We start from the raw sequence: 23,597 nt of genomic DNA, 5'->3' as shown, positions 1-23,597 counted from the left end.
TTGCTACAGAGGCTACTGAGTATGTTAATGAACAAGAATGATGTCATCATATCACACATACCATTGCTACTGAGGCCACTGAGTATGTTAATGAACAAGAATCATGTGATCATATCACACATACCATTGCTACTGAGGCCACTGAGTATGTTCATGAACAAGAATGATGTCATCGTATCACACATACCATTGCTATGGAGGCCACTGAGTATGTTAATGAACAAGAATGATGTCATCATATCACACATACCATTGCTATGGAGGCTACTGAGTATGTTAATGAACAAGAATGATGTCATCGTATCAGACATACCATTGCTATGGAGGCCACTGAGTATGTTCATGAACAAGAATGATGTCATCATATCACACATACCATTGCTACGGAGGCCACTGAGTATGTTAATGAACAAGAATGATGTCATCATATCACACATACCATTGCTACGGAGGCCACTGAGTATGTTAATGAACAAGAATGATGTCATCATATCACACATACCATTGCTACGGAGGCCACTGAGTATGTTAATGAACAAGAATGATGTCATCATATCACACATACCATTGCTACGGAGGCCACTGAGTATGTTAATGAACAAGAATGATGTCATCATATCACACATACCATTGCTACAGAGGCCACTGAGTATGTTCATGAACAAGAATGATGTCATCATATCATGCATACCATTGCTACAGAGGCCACTGAGTATGTTAATGAACAAGAATGATGTCATCATATCACACATACCATTGCTACAGGGGCCACTGGGTATGTTAATGAACAAGAATGATGTCATCGTATCACACATACCATTGCTACAGAGGCCACTGAGTATGTTAATGAACAAGAATGATGTCATTATATCACACATACCATTGCTATGGAGGCCACTGAGTATGTTAATGAACAAGAATGATGTCATCATATCACACATACCATTGCTACTGAGGCCACTGAGTATGTTAATGAACAAGAATGATGTCATCGTATCACACATACCATTGCTATGGAGGCCACTGAGTATGTTAATGGACAAGAATGATGTCATCATATCACACATACCATTGCTATGGAGGCCACTGAGTATGTTCATGAACAAGAATGATGTCATCGTATCACACATACCATTGCTATGGAGGCCACTGAGTATGTTCATGAACAAGAATGATGTCATCATATCACACATACCATTGCTACGGAGGCCACTGAGTTTGTTAATGAACAAGAATGATGTCATCGTATCACACATACCATTGCTATGGAGGCCACTGAGTATGTTCATGAACAAGAATGATGTCATCATATCACACATACCATTGCTACAGAGGCTACTGAGTATGTTCATGAACAAGAATGATGTCATCATATCACACATACCATTGCTACGGAGGCCACTGAGTATGTTGATGAACAAGAATGATGTCATCATATCACACATACCATTGCTATGGAGGCCACTGAGTATGTTAATGAACAAGAATGATGTCATCGTATCACACATACCATAGCTATGGAGGCCACTGAGTATGTTAATGAACAGGAATCATGTCATCATATCACACATACCATTGCTACAGAGGCCACTGAGTATGTTTATGAACAAGAATGATGTCATCATATCACACATACCATTGCTACAGAGGCTACTGAGTATGTTAATGAACAAGAATGATGTCATCATATCACACATACCATTGCTACTGAGGCCACTGAGTATGTTAATGAACAAGAATCATGTGATCATATCACACATACCATTGCTACTGAGGCCACTGAGTATGTTCATGAACAAGAATGATGTCATCGTATCACACATACCATTGCTATGGAGGCCACTGAGTATGTTAATGAACAAGAATGATGTCATCATATCACACATACCATTGCTATGGTGGCTACTGAGTATGTTAATGAACAAGAATGATGTCATCGTATCAGACATACCATTGCTATGGAGGCCACTGAGTATGTTCATGAACAAGAATGATGTCATCATATCACACATACCATTGCTACGGAGGCCACTGAGTATGTTAATGAAGAAGAATGATGTCATCATATCACACATACCATTGCTACGGAGGCCACTGAGTATGTTAATGAACAAGAATGATGTCATCATATCACACATACCATTGCTACGGAGGCCACTGAGTATGTTAATGAACAAGAATGATGTCATCATGTCACACATACCATTGCTACGGAGGCCACTGAGTATGTTAATGAACAAGAATGATGTCATCATATCACACATACCATTGCTACAGAGGCCACTGAGTATGTTCATGAACAAGAATGATGTCATCATATCATGCATACCATTGCTACAGAGGCCACTGAGTATGTTAATGAACATGAATGATGTCATCATATCACACATACCATTGCTACAGAGGCCACTGAGTATGTTAATGAACAAGAATGATGTCATCGTATCACACATACCATTGCTACAGAGGCCACTGAGTATGTTAATGAACAAGAATGATGTCATTATATCACACATACCATTGCTATGGAGGCCACTGAGTATGTTAATGAACAAGAATGATGTCATCATATCACACATACCATTGCTACTGAGGCCACTGAGTATGTTAATGAACAAGAATGATGTCATCGTATCACACATACCATTGCTATGGAGGCCACTGAGTATGTTAATGGACAAGAATGATGTCATCATATCACACATACCATTGCTATGGAGGCCACTGAGTATGTTCATGAACAAGAATGATGTCATCGTATCACACATACCATTGCTATGGAGGCCACTGAGTATGTTCATGAACAAGAATGATGTCATCATATCACACATACCATTGCTATGGAGGCCACTGAGTATGTTAATGAACAAGAATGATGTCATTGTATCACACATACCATTGCTATGGAGGCCACTGAGTATGTTGATGAACAAGAATGATGTCATCATATCACACATACCATGGCTACTGAGGCCACTGAGTATGTTCATGAACAAGAATGATGTCATCGTATCACACATACCATTGCTACAGAGGCCACTGAGTATGTTCATGAACAAGAATGATGTCATCGTATCACACATACCATTGCTATGGAGGCTACTGAGTATGTTAATGAACAAGAATGATGTCTTCATATCACACATACCATTGCTATGGAGGCCACTGAGTATGTTCATGAACAAGAATGATGTCATCATATCACACATACCATTGCTATGGTGGCCACTGAGTATGTTAATGAACAAGAATGATGTCATCATATCACACATACCATTGCTATGGAGGCCACTGACTATGTTAATGAACAAGAATGATGTCATCGGATCACACATACCATTGCTCACTGAAACCACTGAGAAAGCACTGCAATTACAAATACCTGAATATGTTTCACAAGCACAGTGGTGAATTAGACAAATTACGATACTTGGCAATTATCTCATGTACATACAAACCAGGTAAGACACTTGACAATTGTTATCAATTGTTGGAATCCTATCGGTGTGACAGGAACCTTAGGAGTTACATTTATTATTATGTTATTTTAGGCTTCCACAAAGAATATTCATGTCAGACAGCTCTCATTAAATCAATTGATCAGTATTTAATGTAAGAAATAAATAATGGCAACCTAAATAACATAATAATTCTAGATTGTTAGAAGCCTTGATCTAGTTTCACATAATATTCTCCTAAGTTACATTGTTATAGATTTCATGACCATACAAAAAATTGGTATAGTTCATATTTATGTGACAGGAAGCAACAATTCTTCATGGGAAATGTCCACTTTATCCCATTATATAAGGCATGGTGTTCCACAAGGCTTTGTACTGGTTTTCCTCCTGTTTCTTTTATTCATCAATAGGCATCCAATCTGTACTCAACATACAAATACTGACATGTCTGCAGATGATGTAACAATTTCTTCATCATATAGCAATGTCTATATTACCCTATACAATACAAACTAAGTTAATACCATACATCAACTGAGGGGTGGGGAAAAAAACACATCTAAAATTGTATTGCTTAGTAGAATAAAAAAGGAACCTGACAAAGGACTCCAGAATTTTTCAAGTACAATGCTTATATACTTCCAACGGTTGACTACTGTTCAACAAAATGGAGAATGTCTATTGGTTGCCAACTCGACAGAGTTTACAAGCTACACAAATAAATAGCTCATCTGATTAATGATGTCACCAGTATCCATCATCATGAAAAAATGGATAGCTCTTGGCAGTATCACAACCAAGGCATAATGGCCATTACTTCAAGGTGTTCACCAAGTGGTCAGATGAATATGGAGAGTGGATGGTGGTAGCTGATAACTTCAGACAAAATCTGTAATTTCCTACTAATAAACCTTCTGCAGGGAGTGTTACTAATAGAATGATAGGAAGCTGGTTCAGGATGTCAAACCTATCAGCACATTTAGCGACCATAAACGGTCAGTGGCATGGCATTGATCACCTTCCAGCTCTTCCAGTACATACCGGTATATAGAGTTGGTACCATAACATGGTATCTAAGACCAGCTGCTACTAAGGTGATACTAATGTACTGATGCATATAGCCTGCTTAGATAGAGCATGAATGGCATCAACAGGGTTTTAACCCATGTGCTGCATTACATCACAATTTAGGGTAGACACACTTAACAGGTGGCCATTAAACCCATATATAGTTGGCTTTTTAATTTAATTCTCAACTCAAAGTACACATACTGGGCATGCTTAGAATGTCATTCAGTCAGATAACGTTGTAATGGTTGTCAACATCATCCATGGTCAGCACTTACATGTAAAGTGTATTGCACCTATGTACCTATACTGTAAACAGTACTGTGTCACTATCTCATCATTGTTACATATATTGTAAACAGCACTGTATAACTATCTCATCATTGGTACCTATATTGTAAACAGCACTGTATCACTATCTCATCATTGGTACCTATGTTGTAAACAGCACTGTATCACTATCTCATCATTGGTACCTATATTGTAAACATCACTGTATCACTATCTCATCATTGGTACCTATATTGTAAACAGCACTGTATCACTATCTCATCATTGATACCTATGTTGTAAACAGCACTGTATCACTATCTCATCATTGGTACATATATTGTAAACAGCACTGTATCACTATCTCGTCATTGGTACCTATATTGTAAACAGCACTGTATCACTATCTCATCATTGGTACCTATGTTGCAAACAGCACTGTATCACTATCTCATCATTGGTACATACATTATAAACAGCACTGTATCACTTTTTCATCATTGGTACATATATTGTAAACATCACTGTATCACTATCCCATCATTGGTACATATATTGTAAACAGCACTGTATCACTCTTTCATCATTGGTACCTATATTGTAAACATCACTGTATCACTATATCATCATTGGTACCTATATGGTAAACATCACTGTATCACTATCTCATCATTGGTACCTATACTGTAAACAGCACTGTATCACTATGTCATCATTGGTACCTACACTGTAAACATCACTATCTCATTATTTGCAGAGAAGATAAAAGACTCATTTCATTTGCAAGAAATGATGCATATATACACTAGTGTAATTTGCTTTATTGTCTAGAGCAACATATTTTGAAAATGAGAGATGAATGTTTAATTTCTGAAATTGTATAACTTTACATATTATCAGTATGATATTTTTTTAAAAAAAACAACAAACTATTTACTCTATTTTGTATTTGTGATACAATGATAATATACATTCACAGGCTTTGAACAAATGAAAAATGCATTACTGCTATTTTTATAGAAAAATGAGGTATATCTTGTAAAGTGTTCAATCTGAACTCACCTTTCTTACATGGAGAAAAATTATCCTTCTAATGAATATAACTTGCTTACTGTCAATCCTAAATTATATTGCAAAGAGTACTGTGAGCTGGACATGAAAAGACTGACCCATGTTTCATATTCCTCTATGATGAACATTTACAAACAAAAACATTTCCTCTCTCATTCAGAGTGCCTTCACCTTTAACATTTTGACCCCAAAATCACCAGCTTACTTGTGTATTTGTGTACCCCAAGTGCATGTCTTCTAGATGGTTTGGTTGAGGTCTGTGATGCAGAACTAATTTCACTGTGTACTAACCATTTTTTCCTTCGGTTAATGGCCTTGACCTTTGACCTTGTGCAAATAAAATGATTAGCCTTCTCCTTACTCCAAGTGCAATAAATAAACAAAGTTTGGTTGAGATATGCCATGTTAAATTAATCTAAAAATACATATAGCATATCTTTCAGTCACAGAAACCTTGACCTTTGACCTAAGTCAAATATGCTCTAAAACCATTTCCAAGCCTTCCACAATGACTGGTAACAACAGATGAAGGAGGAGTGAAGTCATTTTGCGAAACTATTCTCCCTATTTTAGTCATTGTGACTTGGACCATTAAAATTTTGAACCTGAAAGCAATAGGTTTCTTCCTTACTCCATGTGCAAATCGTATACAAAGTTTGTGCAACTTGACCTATTGTCCAGATCCATGTTTCCTCTCACAGTCATGGATAGTTTGACCTTTAACACTAAGAATCTGCAATCACTGTCATTCTTTCTTATCAAACTGTGGAGAGCTTTCTCTTGGGGTAAGGAGGAATGACAGTGATTTCAGAGTCTAAATGTAAGAAAAGCCACTACATCTTAAACTTTGAGTCCAGCATGGAGCCTGATCTTCAGCCAGTATTTCAAAGTCTCTAACTTCTGGATGTTTTGGTTAACTGATGCAGGTCTCACATACACCATCATTAAAATGAACATTTCTGATAAGCTAATTTGGAGAAGAAAAAAAACACATACTGGTAAGTACCCCATTCCATTTTATTTTCAGAGTGTTACTTACTTGGTACAGCCACTCTATGGATGGCTCTGGGTAAGTGCAGCTTGTTGTTCTACACTGAATAGTAATGGACGCCATGCCCAGATCAGCATTCGTGTCAGGTGTTTGAATTAAGTCAAGTCCTCGGGGAATAGCTTCAATGAAAAACAAACCCATGAATACGTTGTAGTCTTTAAGCAGTAGAGCAAGCAAGAGGCCCAAGTTGGCTTGATGTCACTCACTTGGGTAAATGATGATTGTAAGTTTGTGAAAGCAAATTATATATGTTCTTTAACTGCAGAGTGAAATGAAACACTTGGAGCACTTAGTTTAGACATGGTTTATTACACCCAGCAGAATATGAGTATCTGTGGTTTCATGCCACAAAAATTGCATTCTGGTCCCGTCATTGTGAATCTTTTATGCAAAGACTAATTTAAGACAATATCTATGATTCTGTGTGAGGTTGTTTGTGCTGATAAAATTAGATTTCAGATAAAAAATGTGGAAAAGTATAAAAAAAAATGGAGGAGCAGATTGAGCAAGAAAAGTATTTAAAAAAAAGTGATCATCATGGCAACGATGGAGTAAATATTACATAGTGACTGCTGCAGCAGTTTGAAATCAATCAGGTGATTAGGTGGAACAGTGGAAGTCAGAGATAAGAAATTCAGTGGTAACAATGAATGCAAAGTGATTAATGTATTGGCCATGAAGATCTTTATAACAGATCAGTTATCCACTAGCAGTCAATCTCTCAGGAAAACAATTGGTCAGATCATGAGAAACTCAAAGGAAGTTTTTCGGCTGTTCAAAATTAAACATGCTTGAGCAATTGTTGAAGCAAAAGGGCCCCAGCATTTCTCAAACATTTTACTGAAGAATTACAGAACATACAAAATGTGTTAATATGAGAGTAGAAACAAATGAATATCATCTCTTAATTTACATGTGAGTTGGTGCATGCTAGAAATTAATTTTAATGTGAAACAGACTGCTTTTAACACATGTTGCATTTATTTTTACAGTTTTAACTTCCCACTACCCCAAAGTTATTTCATGATTAAGGAGGAAATGTTACTATAAATTTGTCAGTTCCTTGAATCATCAAATTTTTATAGGATCTATTCATGAACAGTCATGACTCTTTTATTGTTAGAAACTTTTTTTCATTAATAGTTTGGGACCCTGGATGGCTGAGTGATCCGAAGTGTTTGCCTTTACAGATCATTGCAATCTCATCACTGTCTGCATGTTTTCTTGGTCTTGGGCTAGACCAGTGTGAGAAAGCTTTCCAGTAGCTTCCTGTGGGTAGATGGTTCTTAATGGGGTTTTCTACAGTTCTTCCTCCACCAGTTATACTGGCCACCATGTATAGCGGCTATCATGTGACGAGAAATGGCATTAAATTAAACCCAAAACAACAGCCATGTCATCAACAGTTCATGAATAATACATTAGGGACATTGTTCTTGCATGATTCATAAGAACTGATGACCAGATATGTGAACTTCAAATAACTCATGAACTTTTCAAGTACATTTAGTGAAGTGTGGGTTATGAACAGTTCATGAATTCAGTTTTCAAGAAATGACCATTTTGAGTTCACATACAGTTCATGAACCTTTCATGCAAGTTAATAATCATATCAAATGGGAAGCACCATATTTATATAGAACCAATCGGACCTTGGGATGAATGTGCATTTGTAGTATCCACGTAGTTTAGAGGGAGTAGCAATAAGAATCTTATGATGGACAGAAGACAGACATCTTACAACGTACAACATGCTATCCCATAATGGTTAATTAATCACAAGAAAGATTCAAATATTTATCTTTTTGAGCTATTTTATACTAATGTGTTGGAATCATTTCACAAAGTTTTCTTTAAATGGACACGTCAAAAATAAATGGCTCACACTGTACTTAAAAGTGAAGTATATTTCATTTATTAGTAAAATGTCTAGTCTGCAGGTGAAATGCATAATTTGTACATAAAAAGCAAATGTCTAAGTAAAATATGTTTCTCTGAGAATACTTACTCAAACACATTACATTTGGAATATTAAGCTGCTACCTCATTAATCCAGCCCCACTAATAAACTTACCTTTTTCTGACTATTTCAATAGACAAAGGGCAATAACTCTTGCCCATTAACTTCCTTTGGCACTGCCAGCTGTCGCTAGTTTTTAGGTGAGTGAGATAATAACAAGGATGTTCATGTGGTGGGGTGGTAGGGAGGGTTTAAGTAATATGATTGGGTAAGTAATCTCAGAGAATTGTAATTTACTGAAAAAGTTTGCTTTGTCCAAATCAAATATGTTCCCAATCACATTGTGTTAGGAGAAGAAGTAATAGGAGGGAGGGGATGCTGAACATCCGACCTCTACCTTGGGTATCTTTCTAGGGAAGAATAGCTGGATTCCCCATGTGAATGATAACCCGTTCTCTTAATTACATCGGCAACACAGTCTCGGATTGCTTGATCTGTAACCCTAACATATGGTTAAGAAGATGAATATTGAAATCTTCTTACCTACAAAATTTCACTGCCAAATTCAGTGAAGCTAAGAGGCTGTGTTGACTGATCTAGTTTAGTTGAGTCTGGTGGCCATCTGTGTTGCCACCACTGGACCTACCAGATTGAAGTTTGTGCCTCTGTGATACTAAATCTCTGAGAGGAAGGCCTTTGAATTTGAACATGAGGCTCTCAGAGATGAATTAAAGCTTCTGATCAGTAATCATCATGAGGCGACTCTGATCTCGTGAGACATCAAATTACACCAAGCTTACAACCCACTTCAGCCACAAAGCGTGGGCTTGAGGGGTGATATCCTTTGTTCCAGCTTACACCGAAAGAAAAAGGCATTTGTGTGTAGCACGACTTGTCTCAGTGTGTTTCAAAAAGAGGATGGTCCGGGCAGGGAAGGGCCACCTGTGATCATTGTTGCTGGAGAAGATTCATATTGGCTGGAATCTTCCTGGGCAGATCTATTGCTGTAACAAGTAGATCAGTGACCCAGGACTGGTCCCATCTGAAAGGGACTATCAGAATCATTTTGCCATTCTGACTCCATAACATCTGGATTATTTTCAGTATCAGCACCCTGGAAGAGGAGGCACATGCCTACAATCCCTCCCAAATGATTGACAGTGCATCCATGGCCCAAGCTTTTGGGTCTGGAACTGGAGAGATGAAGGTTTGTAGCTTGTGATTCCACCTTGTTGCAGACAGGTCGATCATCAGATGTCCCCCTGGAGATCCAGTGATGGCTGTATGGCCGGTAATGGTGAAGTTTTATTATGCATTAGATCCAATGTATTCAATACAAACACCATGTATCCAGACTCATAAGCTCAAATACCGTGCTTGGACATGTGGGTGGACTTACATCCACTGGGGTGCCTAAAATTGGGGAACACTGCCCAAATGAGTCAGAGTTGGCTGGGCCATCTTCTCAAATGGTCTCCCATGTGGGCCGGTCAATGACGGCTGGACGGACAGTAATGGTGCAGTGATATAAGGAGTTGTATCCAACTGATCCGATATAAACCTCATGCACAATGACTTATAGACCCGAAGATCAGGCTCGGACATGTAGAGGTACTTATGCCATCTGGGCTGCCTAAAATGGGAAATACTCTCCAAACAATTGGTATCACCAACAAAGAACAGGAGATTGTCTTCCTTGATTTATTCCATCCTTCCATTCCCTTCAGTGCCAAATGGACTATGACTTTGAACATGTATTTCATACATTTAGTAAACATTTCTCCTGAAACAACACAGGAAGAGAACAAAGCATAGATTAGCAAGTCAGTATGTGACTAAAAAGCTAATACAGTAGCCCAGACTTCCTCTGACCATGTAGTACAGATGCTGCCCAGACTTCCTCTGACCATGTATTACAGATGCTGCATATCATGTATGGTGTATACTTAGTATAAATAAAACAAGAGTCACGGTAGACTTCCATGCTCTAAAGTTGCATAAAAAGCATTTAAATGGCATTCTACTGAAATGATACAAGAAGTGAAAGCAGAGCATAAATTAATAATCCAAGAAGTTACTAATTCACTAATATTTATAACTAAATTCCCCTTTACAAATGAAGTCAGTGTCACATTCAAACTTCTAGACTATGTTTTGAACTGTTGCATTTCAAGTATTTAACATATCTTTCTAATGAAAGTACACAAGAAGCAAAAAACAAAGCATAAATTAGCAATGCAGCATGTTAAAATGTTGGCAAAACAAACTCCATTACAAATAGAACAAGCAAAAAAGGTCAAAGTCGTGCTAACTCGTAAGGACCTTGCAGATGCAGATGCCATCAACAGCATGGTGTTACATGGTCTTAAAAGGGCAAACTCTCTGAAGGTCACAAAATCACTTAAATTTGGCAGAAACTGTAAAAAGAATGAATACAGAGTGCAGCAGAATGATTAATATACACAATAAATCCATAAGGAATGTTGGATGAGTCAACTAGAACACAAAAATGGCTTGGATTGTCAGAGGATAAACTGGACAATGTTGTTCAGTCCAGTAGCGAAGCTAAAGCTAGTGACAACTGGTGGTGCCAAGTGGAGATAATGGGCAAAAGTTATTGCTCACTCTGAGAATCAAGCAGGGACGTTTGAACAGCTGTACCTTCTGGTCTCTAATGAGTGCAAAGGAGAACACAAATGACACTTGAATTGCCTTCAAACCGCCCTACTGAGCAATTTGAAGCAGCAGAGACCATATCTAGTTAAGACTATATTCCGCTGTCCAATGGATTTCAAAGATGGAACCATTGTAAAATTTATTAAATATTTGTGTGATTGTGATTATGTGAGTCAGTGTGCATATGTGAGTGTATTTGTGTGGTAATTATACATGATTGTGCTAACTGTACAAACTAATTTTTGTTTGTAAGTGCATTAAATGCTTGAAAGACATTGTATTTTCTTTTATTCAAATTAAAATTTCTAGCTGTTTTCTAGAAGATCATATGAAAAAATAGTTTATTTTGAGTTGAATAATGCTACTTTTTATCACAAATGCTGACAAAATGTTTAGATCTCATGTCTGGGAATATGACAGGTATGATAAAGGCAAATTATTAAAAATTATTTTTATATACTGAACCCAAGCATATATAAAAGCTATACCTACCATTTGTCTGACTTCAATATTCCCATGATTTTCACAAGCTTGATAAGAAACTTCATTTCATGCAAAAAGAACTCACTTTAGTTTGAGCACTAAACTTTTGCTGTCATTCCTTTATACAAAGTTATAGGTCAAACTTGTATACATAAATATTTGAACAGCTTTTATGCAATGTTATTGTTCAAACATGTATGCATAAATACTTGGACAGCTTTTATGCAATGTTATTGTTCAAACATGTATGCATAAATACTTGGACAGCTTTTATGCAATGTTATTGTTCAAACATGTATGCATAAATACTTGGACAGCTTTTATGCAATGTTATTGGTCAAACATGTATACATAAATACTTGGACAGCTTTTATGCAATGTTATTGGTCAAACATGTATACATAAATATTTGGACAGCTTTTATGCAATGTTATTGGTCAAACATGTATACATAAATACTTGGACAGCTTTTATGCAATGTTATTGTTCAAACATGTATACATAAATACTTGGACAGCTTTTATGCAATGTTTTTGGTCAAACATGTATACATAAATACTTGGACAGCTTTTATGCAATGTTATTGGTCAAACATGTATACATAAATACTTGGACAGCTTTTATGCAATGTTATTGGTCAAACTTGTATACATAAATACTTGGACAGCTTTAATACATAGTTATAGGTCAAACTTGTATACATAAATACATGGACAGCTTTTCAAAACATAGTAATAATTTGTGGAATACTGGATATCTGGAAGGGGCGGATAAATTGCCAAGCTAATATATATGTCTGACGAGACATGTCTGACAGCTATCTTAGTGCTTGATTACATAAGTGGTGGAGTTAATGGATAGGATAAAAAATGAACTCTGTGACAGACAAAATAGAAACAGAAGTATGGCAAATGGTACATTAGATGCCCACCTATGAGTAACAGCCCTCTATGTAGGTAACTGAAATGCTTACTACAAAAACCATTTTCTTTCTTCTGTCAAAGTGACTGTGACCTCTAACTTTCTGATATTGAAATTAACAGGCTTCTTTACATGCAAGCCATTCACAAAGTTTGGTCCATGTCTGTGATGTAGACTTAATATTACTGTTCAGATACAATTTTTCTTCTTCCAGGTTAAGTGATCTTCTTCTTGGATGTTTTGACATGAAGGTAAATTGGCTTCTTATTTATACCAAGAGTAAGCTATCTACAAGGTGTCATTGAAGTGTGTAATGGAGAACTGATGTTATTGTTTGGAAATCAGCTATATTATTTATGCCATAGTAATATTCAAACTTGACATGTTGAGTCCAAAAATCGACACTTCTTTCTTAACTCAAGTTAATGAACAAAACAGTTTTCTTCTTTGTCAGAGTGACTTTTGTCTCTGACCTTTTGAACCTGAAAACAATAGCAATCTTCCTAAACCAAAGAATAAAGCCATTCTTAGAAGTCTAGAGGATGATGAAGATGATGATGATAGTATATGACTGTTGATGATGGAGAACTCAAGTTATTGTTCAAAAAAGCAATTTCTCTCAATCACTGTGATCTTGGTATTTGACCTTTTGGAGTTTCAAATATCAACAGGATTATTTATCACCCCAAGTGCAAGCTATCCGAAAAGGCTGGTAACTGCAGATGATGGTGAACTCAAATTATTGTGTGGAAGCCATTTTCTTTATCAGCCAATGGCCTTGACCTATGACCATTAGGCCCCAAATTGATATGGTTTATTTTTACCCAAAGTACAAGTCATCCAAAAAATTTGGTAACTAAAGATGGCAGATAACTCAGAGTTGTTGTTTTGGAAACTACTGCCTTTACTGAGGCCTTGAATCCAAATTTTCTGTGGTTCTTTGCAAGCTATCCACAAAGTTTGGTAACTGTGGATGGTGAACAACTTAAGTGTTTGTGCAAAGATGTAATTAGTAACAGATGGATGGATGGACTTTGCAACAAAATATGGCCTGCCTTATGGTATATCAAAAGCAGACCTGACATTACTCACTTGACTTATATAACTTGAAAGTTGACAGTTTTACTAATCGAACATCTGTAGTCCTAAAAAATCTCTCTCTCAGCTTTGATATAATGTCAGTAGTATAAAATCCCAAAGAAAATATGTAGCTGCATGAAGCTCACTATCAAAATAATGTAAGATTGTGCTGATATATTGTTACCAGTGATGATACCATGTTTTATCAAAAGTGGATGAAAAACAGAGTCTTTAGCGAAGTTTCTAGCTCAACCAATCAGATCTATGATCACCTCATAAATATGAACGGATTTCACTTTTTATAGAACTCATCCAACACCTTGTAGATATAAACTTATTTACCACACAAAATCTTAATTCTCCAGTTGCAACAAACTCAGCTAATCTAGTACAAGATTACCTCATAAATATTGGAAGAAAGTACTGCAAACAACATCTTACTGATATAAGTTTATTTAATAACTTGTATTAAAATCTGTTCATAAACAGGGCTAGACATAGTGTTGGAAAGTACAACCAGTCAGATGCAAGATCACTAATTGCTCTTAAAGATAATGATGATATAAGACTGTTCCAAGGAATTAGCAAAATGAGATCAGAAATATGGCCTATAGAGTTTTAACATTTGGTCAGCTAACAGGATGCAAAATCACTTAATTTATCTATGTGGCACTTTATAATTATCAAACATTTCTGACATTTTGATTACATATTTTAAGTCTGACCCAAATGAGACAAGAAAAGTAACCTGTGGAATAATAACAAAGTCAGCCAATCATATTCAAGATTACCTCATAGGTATATGCAGATCTCACTCCTTCTTTAACTTATACATGACTTTGATGATATACTCTTATATTAAAGAAATAATCAGGTTAGAAATATGGCCTAAAGGGTGGCATCAAGTAATTATAGACAGAAAAGGAGACAACAGAGGGCCATACTGTAAGTCTACTCTGTGAGATTACAATGAAAGAGTGCATGATGAAATCAACTTACTATAAATCAGCAGACTGATGCTGTAATTGTTGCTTCCTTGTTGACATGTCCACATTCTTTCATCTCTTGTTCTATTCAAAGATTGCAAAATAAATTCTGTCTTGCTAGAATCTGCCTTGAATGTGTAGCTACCATATGCATCTGGGTTACATTCTACATTGCTGCATAGTACTAGACCTGGAGGTAGATACCAAAATCTTGGTGCAGGTATAAAACATGAAATTGTCGCTGTCTGGTTAACCTCTGGGACTTTGGGAGTTATTGCAATATTCCCTGCAAATGAAGAAAAGACCACAGTAATAAACAGTTTGAACATTCATTTAAACTTGGCCTAAAATTGTTAAAGGGAAAACTAATGTTCATTTTCTCCCTGAAAGGCACAGAAAACTATTTTATAACAGTTACATTACAACCCTATTTAGACTGTTGTAATACAGTATGGGGTGATTCAAATGATAAAAACATAGCAAAGCTGGCACATCTTCAGAAAAGAGCATTTGGGCTAATATCAACCCAGAAACAAAGCAAGGAACATTTAGCTGGTAAGTTAAAAATAAGACTATTAAAGACCAAATCCATTTGAGAAAATTTAGCCAAATTAATGTACAGGATATCCAATAATAGTGCTTCTGAATATTTACAATCACATATTCCAGTATAGGCTACCTGGCAATACTCCCCACCTGCTATCCATGTCTAACAAACAGTATAAAATTCTCAAACCAAAAAAAGAGTTATTTAAAAAATGTTTCCAATGCTCTGGAACTCTGCTCTGGAATGGTATTCCAGTTGAGATTAGAAATGCCCACTCTATTTCCTTCTTCCAAACCCAATATATCCAGTGGCTTCAGAGATGCAGCTAAAATAAATAAATTCCTTTGTACGAGGGCCTCAAGGTAGATTAGTTCTTAGCTAATTGTGTTAGCCTTTTTAAATAAGGTCATTATTATTATTATTATTATTATTTGGTCCTTAGCAAAATGCAAAACTTAATACAAGCCAGTAAAATGTTGCATATAGGTGACAGTGAGTTTCTGGGTATAGGTTTGGTGCTAACAGACAATCATACAGATTAGTGTTTCAAACGTGAACAATAAAAATGCAATTTAATCATTCTATGAGACATGAAACATGGGTCACAGTGACCTGCTTGTAGATGAGGGTGTATAAATTTACAAAATGCATCCACACTCCAAATTTTATGATTCCAAGTACAGTGTGATTTGTGTGATTTGGATTTTTAATGTAGCTTTAACAATTTTTCAGTCATATCGCTACGATGTCTGCAATGTGGCAGTTTATAGTGATGTCTAGCACTGAGGCATCATGCCGCAGACATGTAGCATGATGTCCCACCCAGTCACATTATCCTGACACTGGGCCGACCAGTCCTAACACTAACCTCTTAATGTTGAGCGTCAAGCGAGGCAGCTGTTAGTACCATTTTTGTAAGTCTTTGGTATGACTCAGCCGGGGATCGAACCCACGACCTCCCGCATCCGGGGCGGACGCTCTAACCACTAGGCCACCGGAGCGGTTCCAAGTACAGAAGTATTAGATAATGTTAACACCTATGTGATCATTAGCTAAATGTAAATATCTTAATATAATCCAGTAAATTGTGTAATTTGGGTCAAATTGACCTTTTTTGTTGTAAAGCTTTGGTAAATGCATGGTTTGATGATTCCAAGTCATGAAAGTATGAAACATGGGTCACAATGACTTACTTATGTTATGTGGGTGTGGATTTTATAAGCTGCATCCCAAGTTTCAGGAATCTATTTAAATAACATTATATTAATTGGGTGCATAAAACTTATCTGGTTATGAGGCATACACAAAAACAACCTAAACCAGAAAAATATGAAATTGAGTCACTGTGACTGTTTGCTATGCAAATTTGTGCTAAGAAAGATGCATTCAATTGGCTACTTTGATGATTCTGGCATGAATGGAGCATGATAAATTAACTATAACAAAATTTACTCAGTGTCAGTGAAGCATAAAATATAGGTCACATTAGCTTCTTTTCTCATGATTTTGTTGGAATCATCAATATGCATCCCCTCACCAAATTTCATGAATATTTATAGTCAACTTCCAAATTGTCTAGAACACTTGCCTTTCTGGAACTGAAATGCTACCATATGTTCTATAGTTCAGTATGTAGGCATTAGCATGGCATGACTGACTCTAGACAATATTGACCAATTAGCAGTGTTTAAGCTGGGATTAGGTACAAAAGGATGCAATGACCTGGAACCAATGAATTGCCCTCAAGTCTAGAGTCTTCAATATGCACCCAGTTCATATTTGTCAATAACATGTTACTCATTGTGCAGTCCAGAACCGAACCATGACCTCCCGCTCCCCCCCCCCCCCCAAGACAAAGGCATGTTTGCAGAAGAAAGACGGAGATGTTCATCAACACTGGAATCAGATAAATACGTTATTTAAAGTAAGATTAGTTATCCAGTAACAAGTGATATGAATTCATATCTGCACACTTTTGGATTTTCAGGGATCAAACAGACCAAACTGTTGCTTACCCATGATATATGCCATCCAATGGATAAAATCAAGTTAATTCCACTGTAGAGAATATGAAGTTTCTACCATTTGCGTACATTTAAATTTTTGTAAAGTTAATAACATCAGCTATGTATTAAGGAGCTATTTTAAAGCTGGTAGCTGATATATATATATATAGTCCCACATTCAGTAACATACAATTAAATGCCTGTTTTTAAAAATTTCACATACTCTGTACCCTTGATTGAGGGCTGGAGTCACACACCTTTTTTATTCCAGCTTGAACATTGATAAAGTCAAAGAAAATTTTACATTTTAGACCATTAGGAAAAGGTTCTTACCTTGAGCTAAGAGACAATCATTTATGAAGATATTTTGCATAAAACACCAGTTTTCATGTAACACTTTTCATGTAAACCCAACGGTCATTATTTATTATTCAAGAGTAGGCTTGTTTGATCCAATTCAAAGGAGTAATATTCATTTAAATCATGATTTACATCCCCCCCCCAAAAAAAATTATTTATAATATTATTCAAATGTTTTTTCTTTTTTTTAACATATGATGATAAACTACACAGATTGTGTGACCTAAATCACTTGTAAATGGCTTTAAAATGTCTTACATTTGAAATATGAGTCTAAATAAACACATTTTGAATGTGTTTGAATAATTTTAATCATGTGTTTGAACATTAAATAAGCAAAACATTCAAACTGAAACTCTAAAGTCTAAACAGACACATGTAAGATGCTAGGATTTACTAAAATAATTGTAATTTTCAATTGTGTGATTGAAGTTTGAACATGTAATTCTATAATTCACTGTAAAGGCTAAATACAGCCTGAGACTGGGCTTCTCACTTCATGTTTTTTAAAAGTAGGTTTAAGAATAAATGATTATATGGCTTCTTAACACACCAGCATTAAAGTATAAAGCATGGATTTTTACATATTCCAAGGACTGAGAGATCAGCAAAGGCTTTTCATATTAAGGGTATCTGATCAAATGAACCTGCAGCTTATACAGGTTATGTCTGCAGACATAACCTCTATAAGCTGCAGGTTCATTTGATCAGATACCCTTAATATGAAAAGCCTTTGCTGATCTCTCAGTCCTTGGAATATGTAAATCTCTTTTATTGTTTGTGCAATGCCTGGAAGAAAACAAGCTTATATCTGGCTCTACTTTACAGGATTGTCATTCTTGGAAAAGCTGGGTGTCATGCAATATATAAGACTTGTAATGCAGAATTTCATGGAGTAGCCATTTGTATGAAAAAAGTGCTATGAAGTCTGCAACCAGACAAAGAGCAGAAGTGACATGTAAGCCACCTCTGCAACTGAGAAACCAGTCACATCTTTAACTTTTCTAGTACCAAGAAAATCTGAGGCTTCTCCAGGTCAGGCAGTATCACAGAAATGGCTTAAGCATGGTCCAGGCATTTACATCTTTGTGGTGCAGACATCAGCAAACATGAAAACAGCCACAAAATTTGGTCAAGGTACATGTTCTAAAACTATAGCTATTATTTGTAAGCCATAACATTATTTTCACATCTTCAAACTTGGAAAACTGTTCTTTTGTTTTAAACAAAATTAAAAGAAAAATCAAATCAATAACTGTTAAGTGTACACATATTGACATTCGGCAACAGCATCTCACCTGAAGTTATTCCAGTGTGAAGTACAGTCAGGATGAAAATGACCCAGGGCATCTTTTATTTGGAACGAAAAGCAGTCTCCATAAACATCTCATGGACTAACTGGATTTATTCCTGGAAAGGATTGAAGAAAAAAAGAATTAGTTAATCTGCATATACACTGGACAGAACTTTAGCATTTTGTAGCGACTGGATAACACATCCTTCATTAATTACGGATTATCATTTAACCCAAGTGAACTCCTAAGTAAATATAATAATGAGAATTTCCAAAAATAAGCACCTGTTCTTGGAGAAGTAATTGCAGGATTCATGCTAATTTCTAAAGAGGAGGCCCAATTGGGGCTGAGATCACTCACCTGGCTGACATCTATCATCTATCCAATCTAAAGGGTACTTGGACAAGAAATCAGGGTTGTTCTGATTCATACAATTAAAGCATTTCTATTTTTAATAACAGCAGCCATATTAGATGAATAGACAGAATCATTTATATAAACCTGAGGCATCCAACATCACCCATGTGTACACACCAGCAAGATACTTACGCTCCTCTTCTGACAATTGTATACTCATTATTCCCACTATGAAAACAAAGTCATATGGACGTCATTCTTTTGTAAACCAGGGCCCAGCAATGTGGAATGAATTGCCCACTGAACTTAGATACAAAGACAGCAATCCCATTCAAGAGTGCTCTTAAAACTCACTTATTCTGACTGCAAGAACAAACTTAAAGACCTAATAATGTTTCCTACCTTAAATATTGTCAGCATGTTTTTAAGTTTTCTAATTTCATGGTGTTTGTTTTTTGTAATCATATCATTATATGTTTTTTATGTTATAAGTGTTGTCTAATGTGCAAAGTGCTTAGAACTTCTAAAGATTAGGTGCTATATAATGTCCTCATTATTATTGTTATTATTATTATTATTATTATTATTATTATTATTATTATTATCCATGAAAAATTGTATTTTATATTGGTCAAACTCCATTCAGCAGTCTTCACAGAGGTTTTTGTAATGTTTTTCTAATGCTAGTAACAGCAGTCCAGCAGCCATATTTTGTAACATATCAGAATAATTGTGACAGTGTCAAATGTTTCCATTCCAGAATGTTTTCTGTCAGGTTTCTATATAATTATTTTAATATACCTTAGTTTCTGTCTCAATGATCTATAATGACTATATATAAATAAGCATTAATTACTAGGTCGATATGTGGGCTTGTCTGCTATGCTTGGATGCTTCTACCACTGACTCTGTAACATAGTACTTTGGTGATGTGCACATGGTCAGTATGGTATGGGGGTCAGTTCTTAGAGACATTGAGATGGGTACTGTTTTCCCATAGACCCAGGTTCAAATCTCTGTAGAGTATGAATTAAGATCTGTATTTGTTCTTATTTATAAAAAAACATTATGTCAGTATTATCCAGCATTTTTCTGTAGAACCCAGGGATAGCACTTTCCATTTTTTTATTTGGTGTATATTTGTAATTCTATTATGGATATCTGTATTATATATTAATTTATAATATAGTTTTGGGTTTCAAGGGTTGTCATCACCGGGGGCGGTTGTGGGAGATAAGCACCCACTTCCCTTGGAAATCTCCCAATGGCTTGCTTCTATTAGAGCCTCTGACAACCAAATCCAGTTCCAGGCCTTCACGAGTGGTGGAACCTGTTTAAACTGACTGGAGAAGGGATGACAGGCGAGTTTTTGGCGCCTCAAAACCAGATGCTTCAGGCAGATGGGGCTCGTTATCCTTGGGTGGTCACCCAGTCAATAAGGTGCCGTCCCACCACAGTTCGCCTGCCTTGCTGGGTGCGTAAGGCTTAAGGTACGCGAGTACCTGACAAGCGGACTGCAACTATTGCACCAAGAAATAACAAAATAAAAATAAAAAAGAAGACTTCAATCCTCAAGCTAGGTACCTAGAATGTCCGGACCATGCTGACTGGGCTTTCAGATAATCTCCAGACAATCAGTGATGTTCGTAAGACTTCAGTCATCAACGACGAACTTGCAAGGCTCCAGGTCGACATCGCCTCACTACAGGAGACACGACTACCAGATTCTGGGTCCCTCAGAGAAAAGAACTACACATTCTTCTGGCAAGGAAAGAGTGCAGATGAACCCAGAAAGTTTGGTGATGGATTCACTGTCAGGAACACTCTGCTGGGAATGATAGAACCCTGCCAACAAGGAAATGAAAGACTGCTATCCCTCCACCTCTACACCACAAACGGGCCTGTCAACCTGATCAGTGTTTACGCTTCCACACTAAGATCTGCCACAGATACCAAGGATGAGTTTTATGATGAGTTAAACTCGCTCATTGACAAAATTCCCAAGGAAGAGAACTTGATTTTGCTGGGCGACTTCAGTGCTAGGGTGGGTGCCGATCATGACTCTTGGCCCTCCTGTCTTGGCAAGTTTGGCATTGGGAAGATGAATGAGAATGGGCAGCGCCTTCTAGAGATGTGCTCGTACCACAAACTCAGCATCACCAATTCATTCTTTCAGACAAAGCCACAGCACAAAGTGTCTTGGAGGCATCCCCGGTCTAAACACTGGCACCAGCTGGACTTGATCATTACAAGACGGTCAGCCATGAAGGGTATGCTTCTTACCCGTACCTTCCACAGTGCTGACTGCAACACTGACCACTCACTGGTGTGCTGCAAAAGGAAGCATCATCCAAGGAAGATCCACCGCTCTAGGCAAGAGGGTCAACCACGCATTGATGTGAGCAAGACATCATATCCAGACAAGGCTGAGGAATTCACATATGCTCTTTCCAAGACGTTTGGCTCAGAACTCCCCAATGGCAGTGCCAAAGAAAGATGGGATTACATCAGAGAGACTGTATACAGCACAGCCACATGGATCTTTGGAAAGAAGAAATCAAAGAACAATGACTGGTTTGAGGCTAACTCTGCCACACTCATGCCGGCCATAGAAGAGCGTCGCAGTGCTCACCTGCAATACAAGTGATCCCCTGTCAGAAGACACTACAGGCATACAGGTCTACCAGAAGCAAAGTGCAGAGATTAGCACGGCAGTGTGCAAATGAATACTGGCTTCAGCTCTGTTAGAGTATCCAGTCAGCAGCAGATATTGGAAACATCAGAGGCATGTACGATGGCATAAAGAAAGCAATGGGTCCCACGAAGAAACAGACAGCACCACTGAAGTCTGCCACAGATGATACCATCCACAACAAGAGCAAGCAGATGGAGCGTTGGGTGGAATACTACTCCGAACTGTACTCCAAAGAAAACCATGTGACCAATGAGGCCCTCAACACCATTGAAAACCTCCCTCTCATGGCCGAACTGGATGAGAAAACTACTGTAGATGAACTAAAGAAGGCCTTAGAGAAACTGCCCCTTGGTAAAGCTCCAGGGAAGGATGGCATCACAGCAGAAATCATCAAGTGTGGATGTAGCGTGCTGCTCACACGCCTGCATGACCTCCTCTTCCAGTGCTGGGACAAGGGTGCAGTGCCTCAGGACATGAGAGATGCTAACATTGTAACCCTGTGCAAGAACAAGGGCGACAGAAGCGACTGCAACAACTACAGGGGCATATCACTTCTCAGCATCGTGGGCAAAGTTTTCGCACGCGTCATCCTGAACAGACTGCAGATGCTTGCTAACAGAGTTTACCCAGAGTCGCAGTGCAGGTTCCGCACAGAGAAGTCCACAATTGACATGATCTTCTCTGTCAGGCAACTGCAGGAAAAATGCAGGGAACAACACAGACCCCTCTTCCTGGCCTTTATAGACCTCACCAAGGCATTCGATGTGGTCAGCAGAGACTGACTCTTCGCAATTCTGCTGAAAATTGGTTGCCCTCCAAAGCTGCTAAGCATGATCCAGTCCTTCCACGATGACATGAAAGGCACAGTGCAGTACGATGGCTCAACATCCGCCCCCTTTGACATCTGCAGTGAAGTTAAACAGGGCTATGTCCTTGCCCCCACGCTCTTCGGCATCTTCTTCGCAGTCCTGCTCAAGCACGCCTTTGGGACGTCCACAGAAGGGATTTACCTGCACACACGATCAGACGGCAGACTGTTCAACCTGGGAATACTGAAGGCAAAGAGCAAAGTGCATGAAGTAACCATCAGGGACATGCTCTTCGCAGACGATGCTGCTCTAGCCACCCACACAGAAGCTGAACTTCAGTGCCTGATGGCCCGCTTTGCTAAAGCATGTGATGAGTTTTGATTAACCATAAGCCTAAAGAAAACAAACGTGATGGTTCAGGACGCGGACCCCCAAGCATCATCATCAACAACTACGAACTTGAGGTGGTGAGTCAGTTCATGTATCTTGGCTCTGCCATCA

The 23,597-nt window shown here is 37.5% G+C and overlaps 1 protein-coding gene across 1 annotated transcript in view; it reads right to left on the bottom strand.

Annotated features, from left to right (window-relative positions):
* LOC149795972 (uncharacterized) overlaps window positions 1-20,042 on the bottom strand; it is a 71,468-nt gene extending 51,426 nt beyond the window's left edge. The window contains exons 1-3 of the mRNA XM_089965892.1: window positions 19,239-20,042; window positions 15,041-15,313; window positions 6,910-7,040 (exon numbers count right to left, since the gene is read on the bottom strand). Of these exons, the coding sequence (XP_089822018.1) occupies window positions 6,910-7,040; window positions 15,041-15,313; window positions 19,239-19,290 (456 nt within the window). The 5' untranslated portion in view covers window positions 19,291-20,042. The remainder of the gene's footprint in view (window positions 1-6,909; window positions 7,041-15,040; window positions 15,314-19,238) is intronic.
* Window positions 20,043-23,597: the final 3,555 nt, after the last annotated feature.

Source organism: Sinohyriopsis cumingii, chromosome 7, assembly GCF_028554795.1.
Source record: "Sinohyriopsis cumingii isolate HCF-2022 chromosome 7, ASM2855479v2, whole genome shotgun sequence".
NCBI lineage: Eukaryota > Metazoa > Mollusca > Bivalvia > Unionida > Unionidae > Sinohyriopsis > Sinohyriopsis cumingii.
This window is presented reverse-complemented; position numbering and strand designations above follow the sequence as displayed.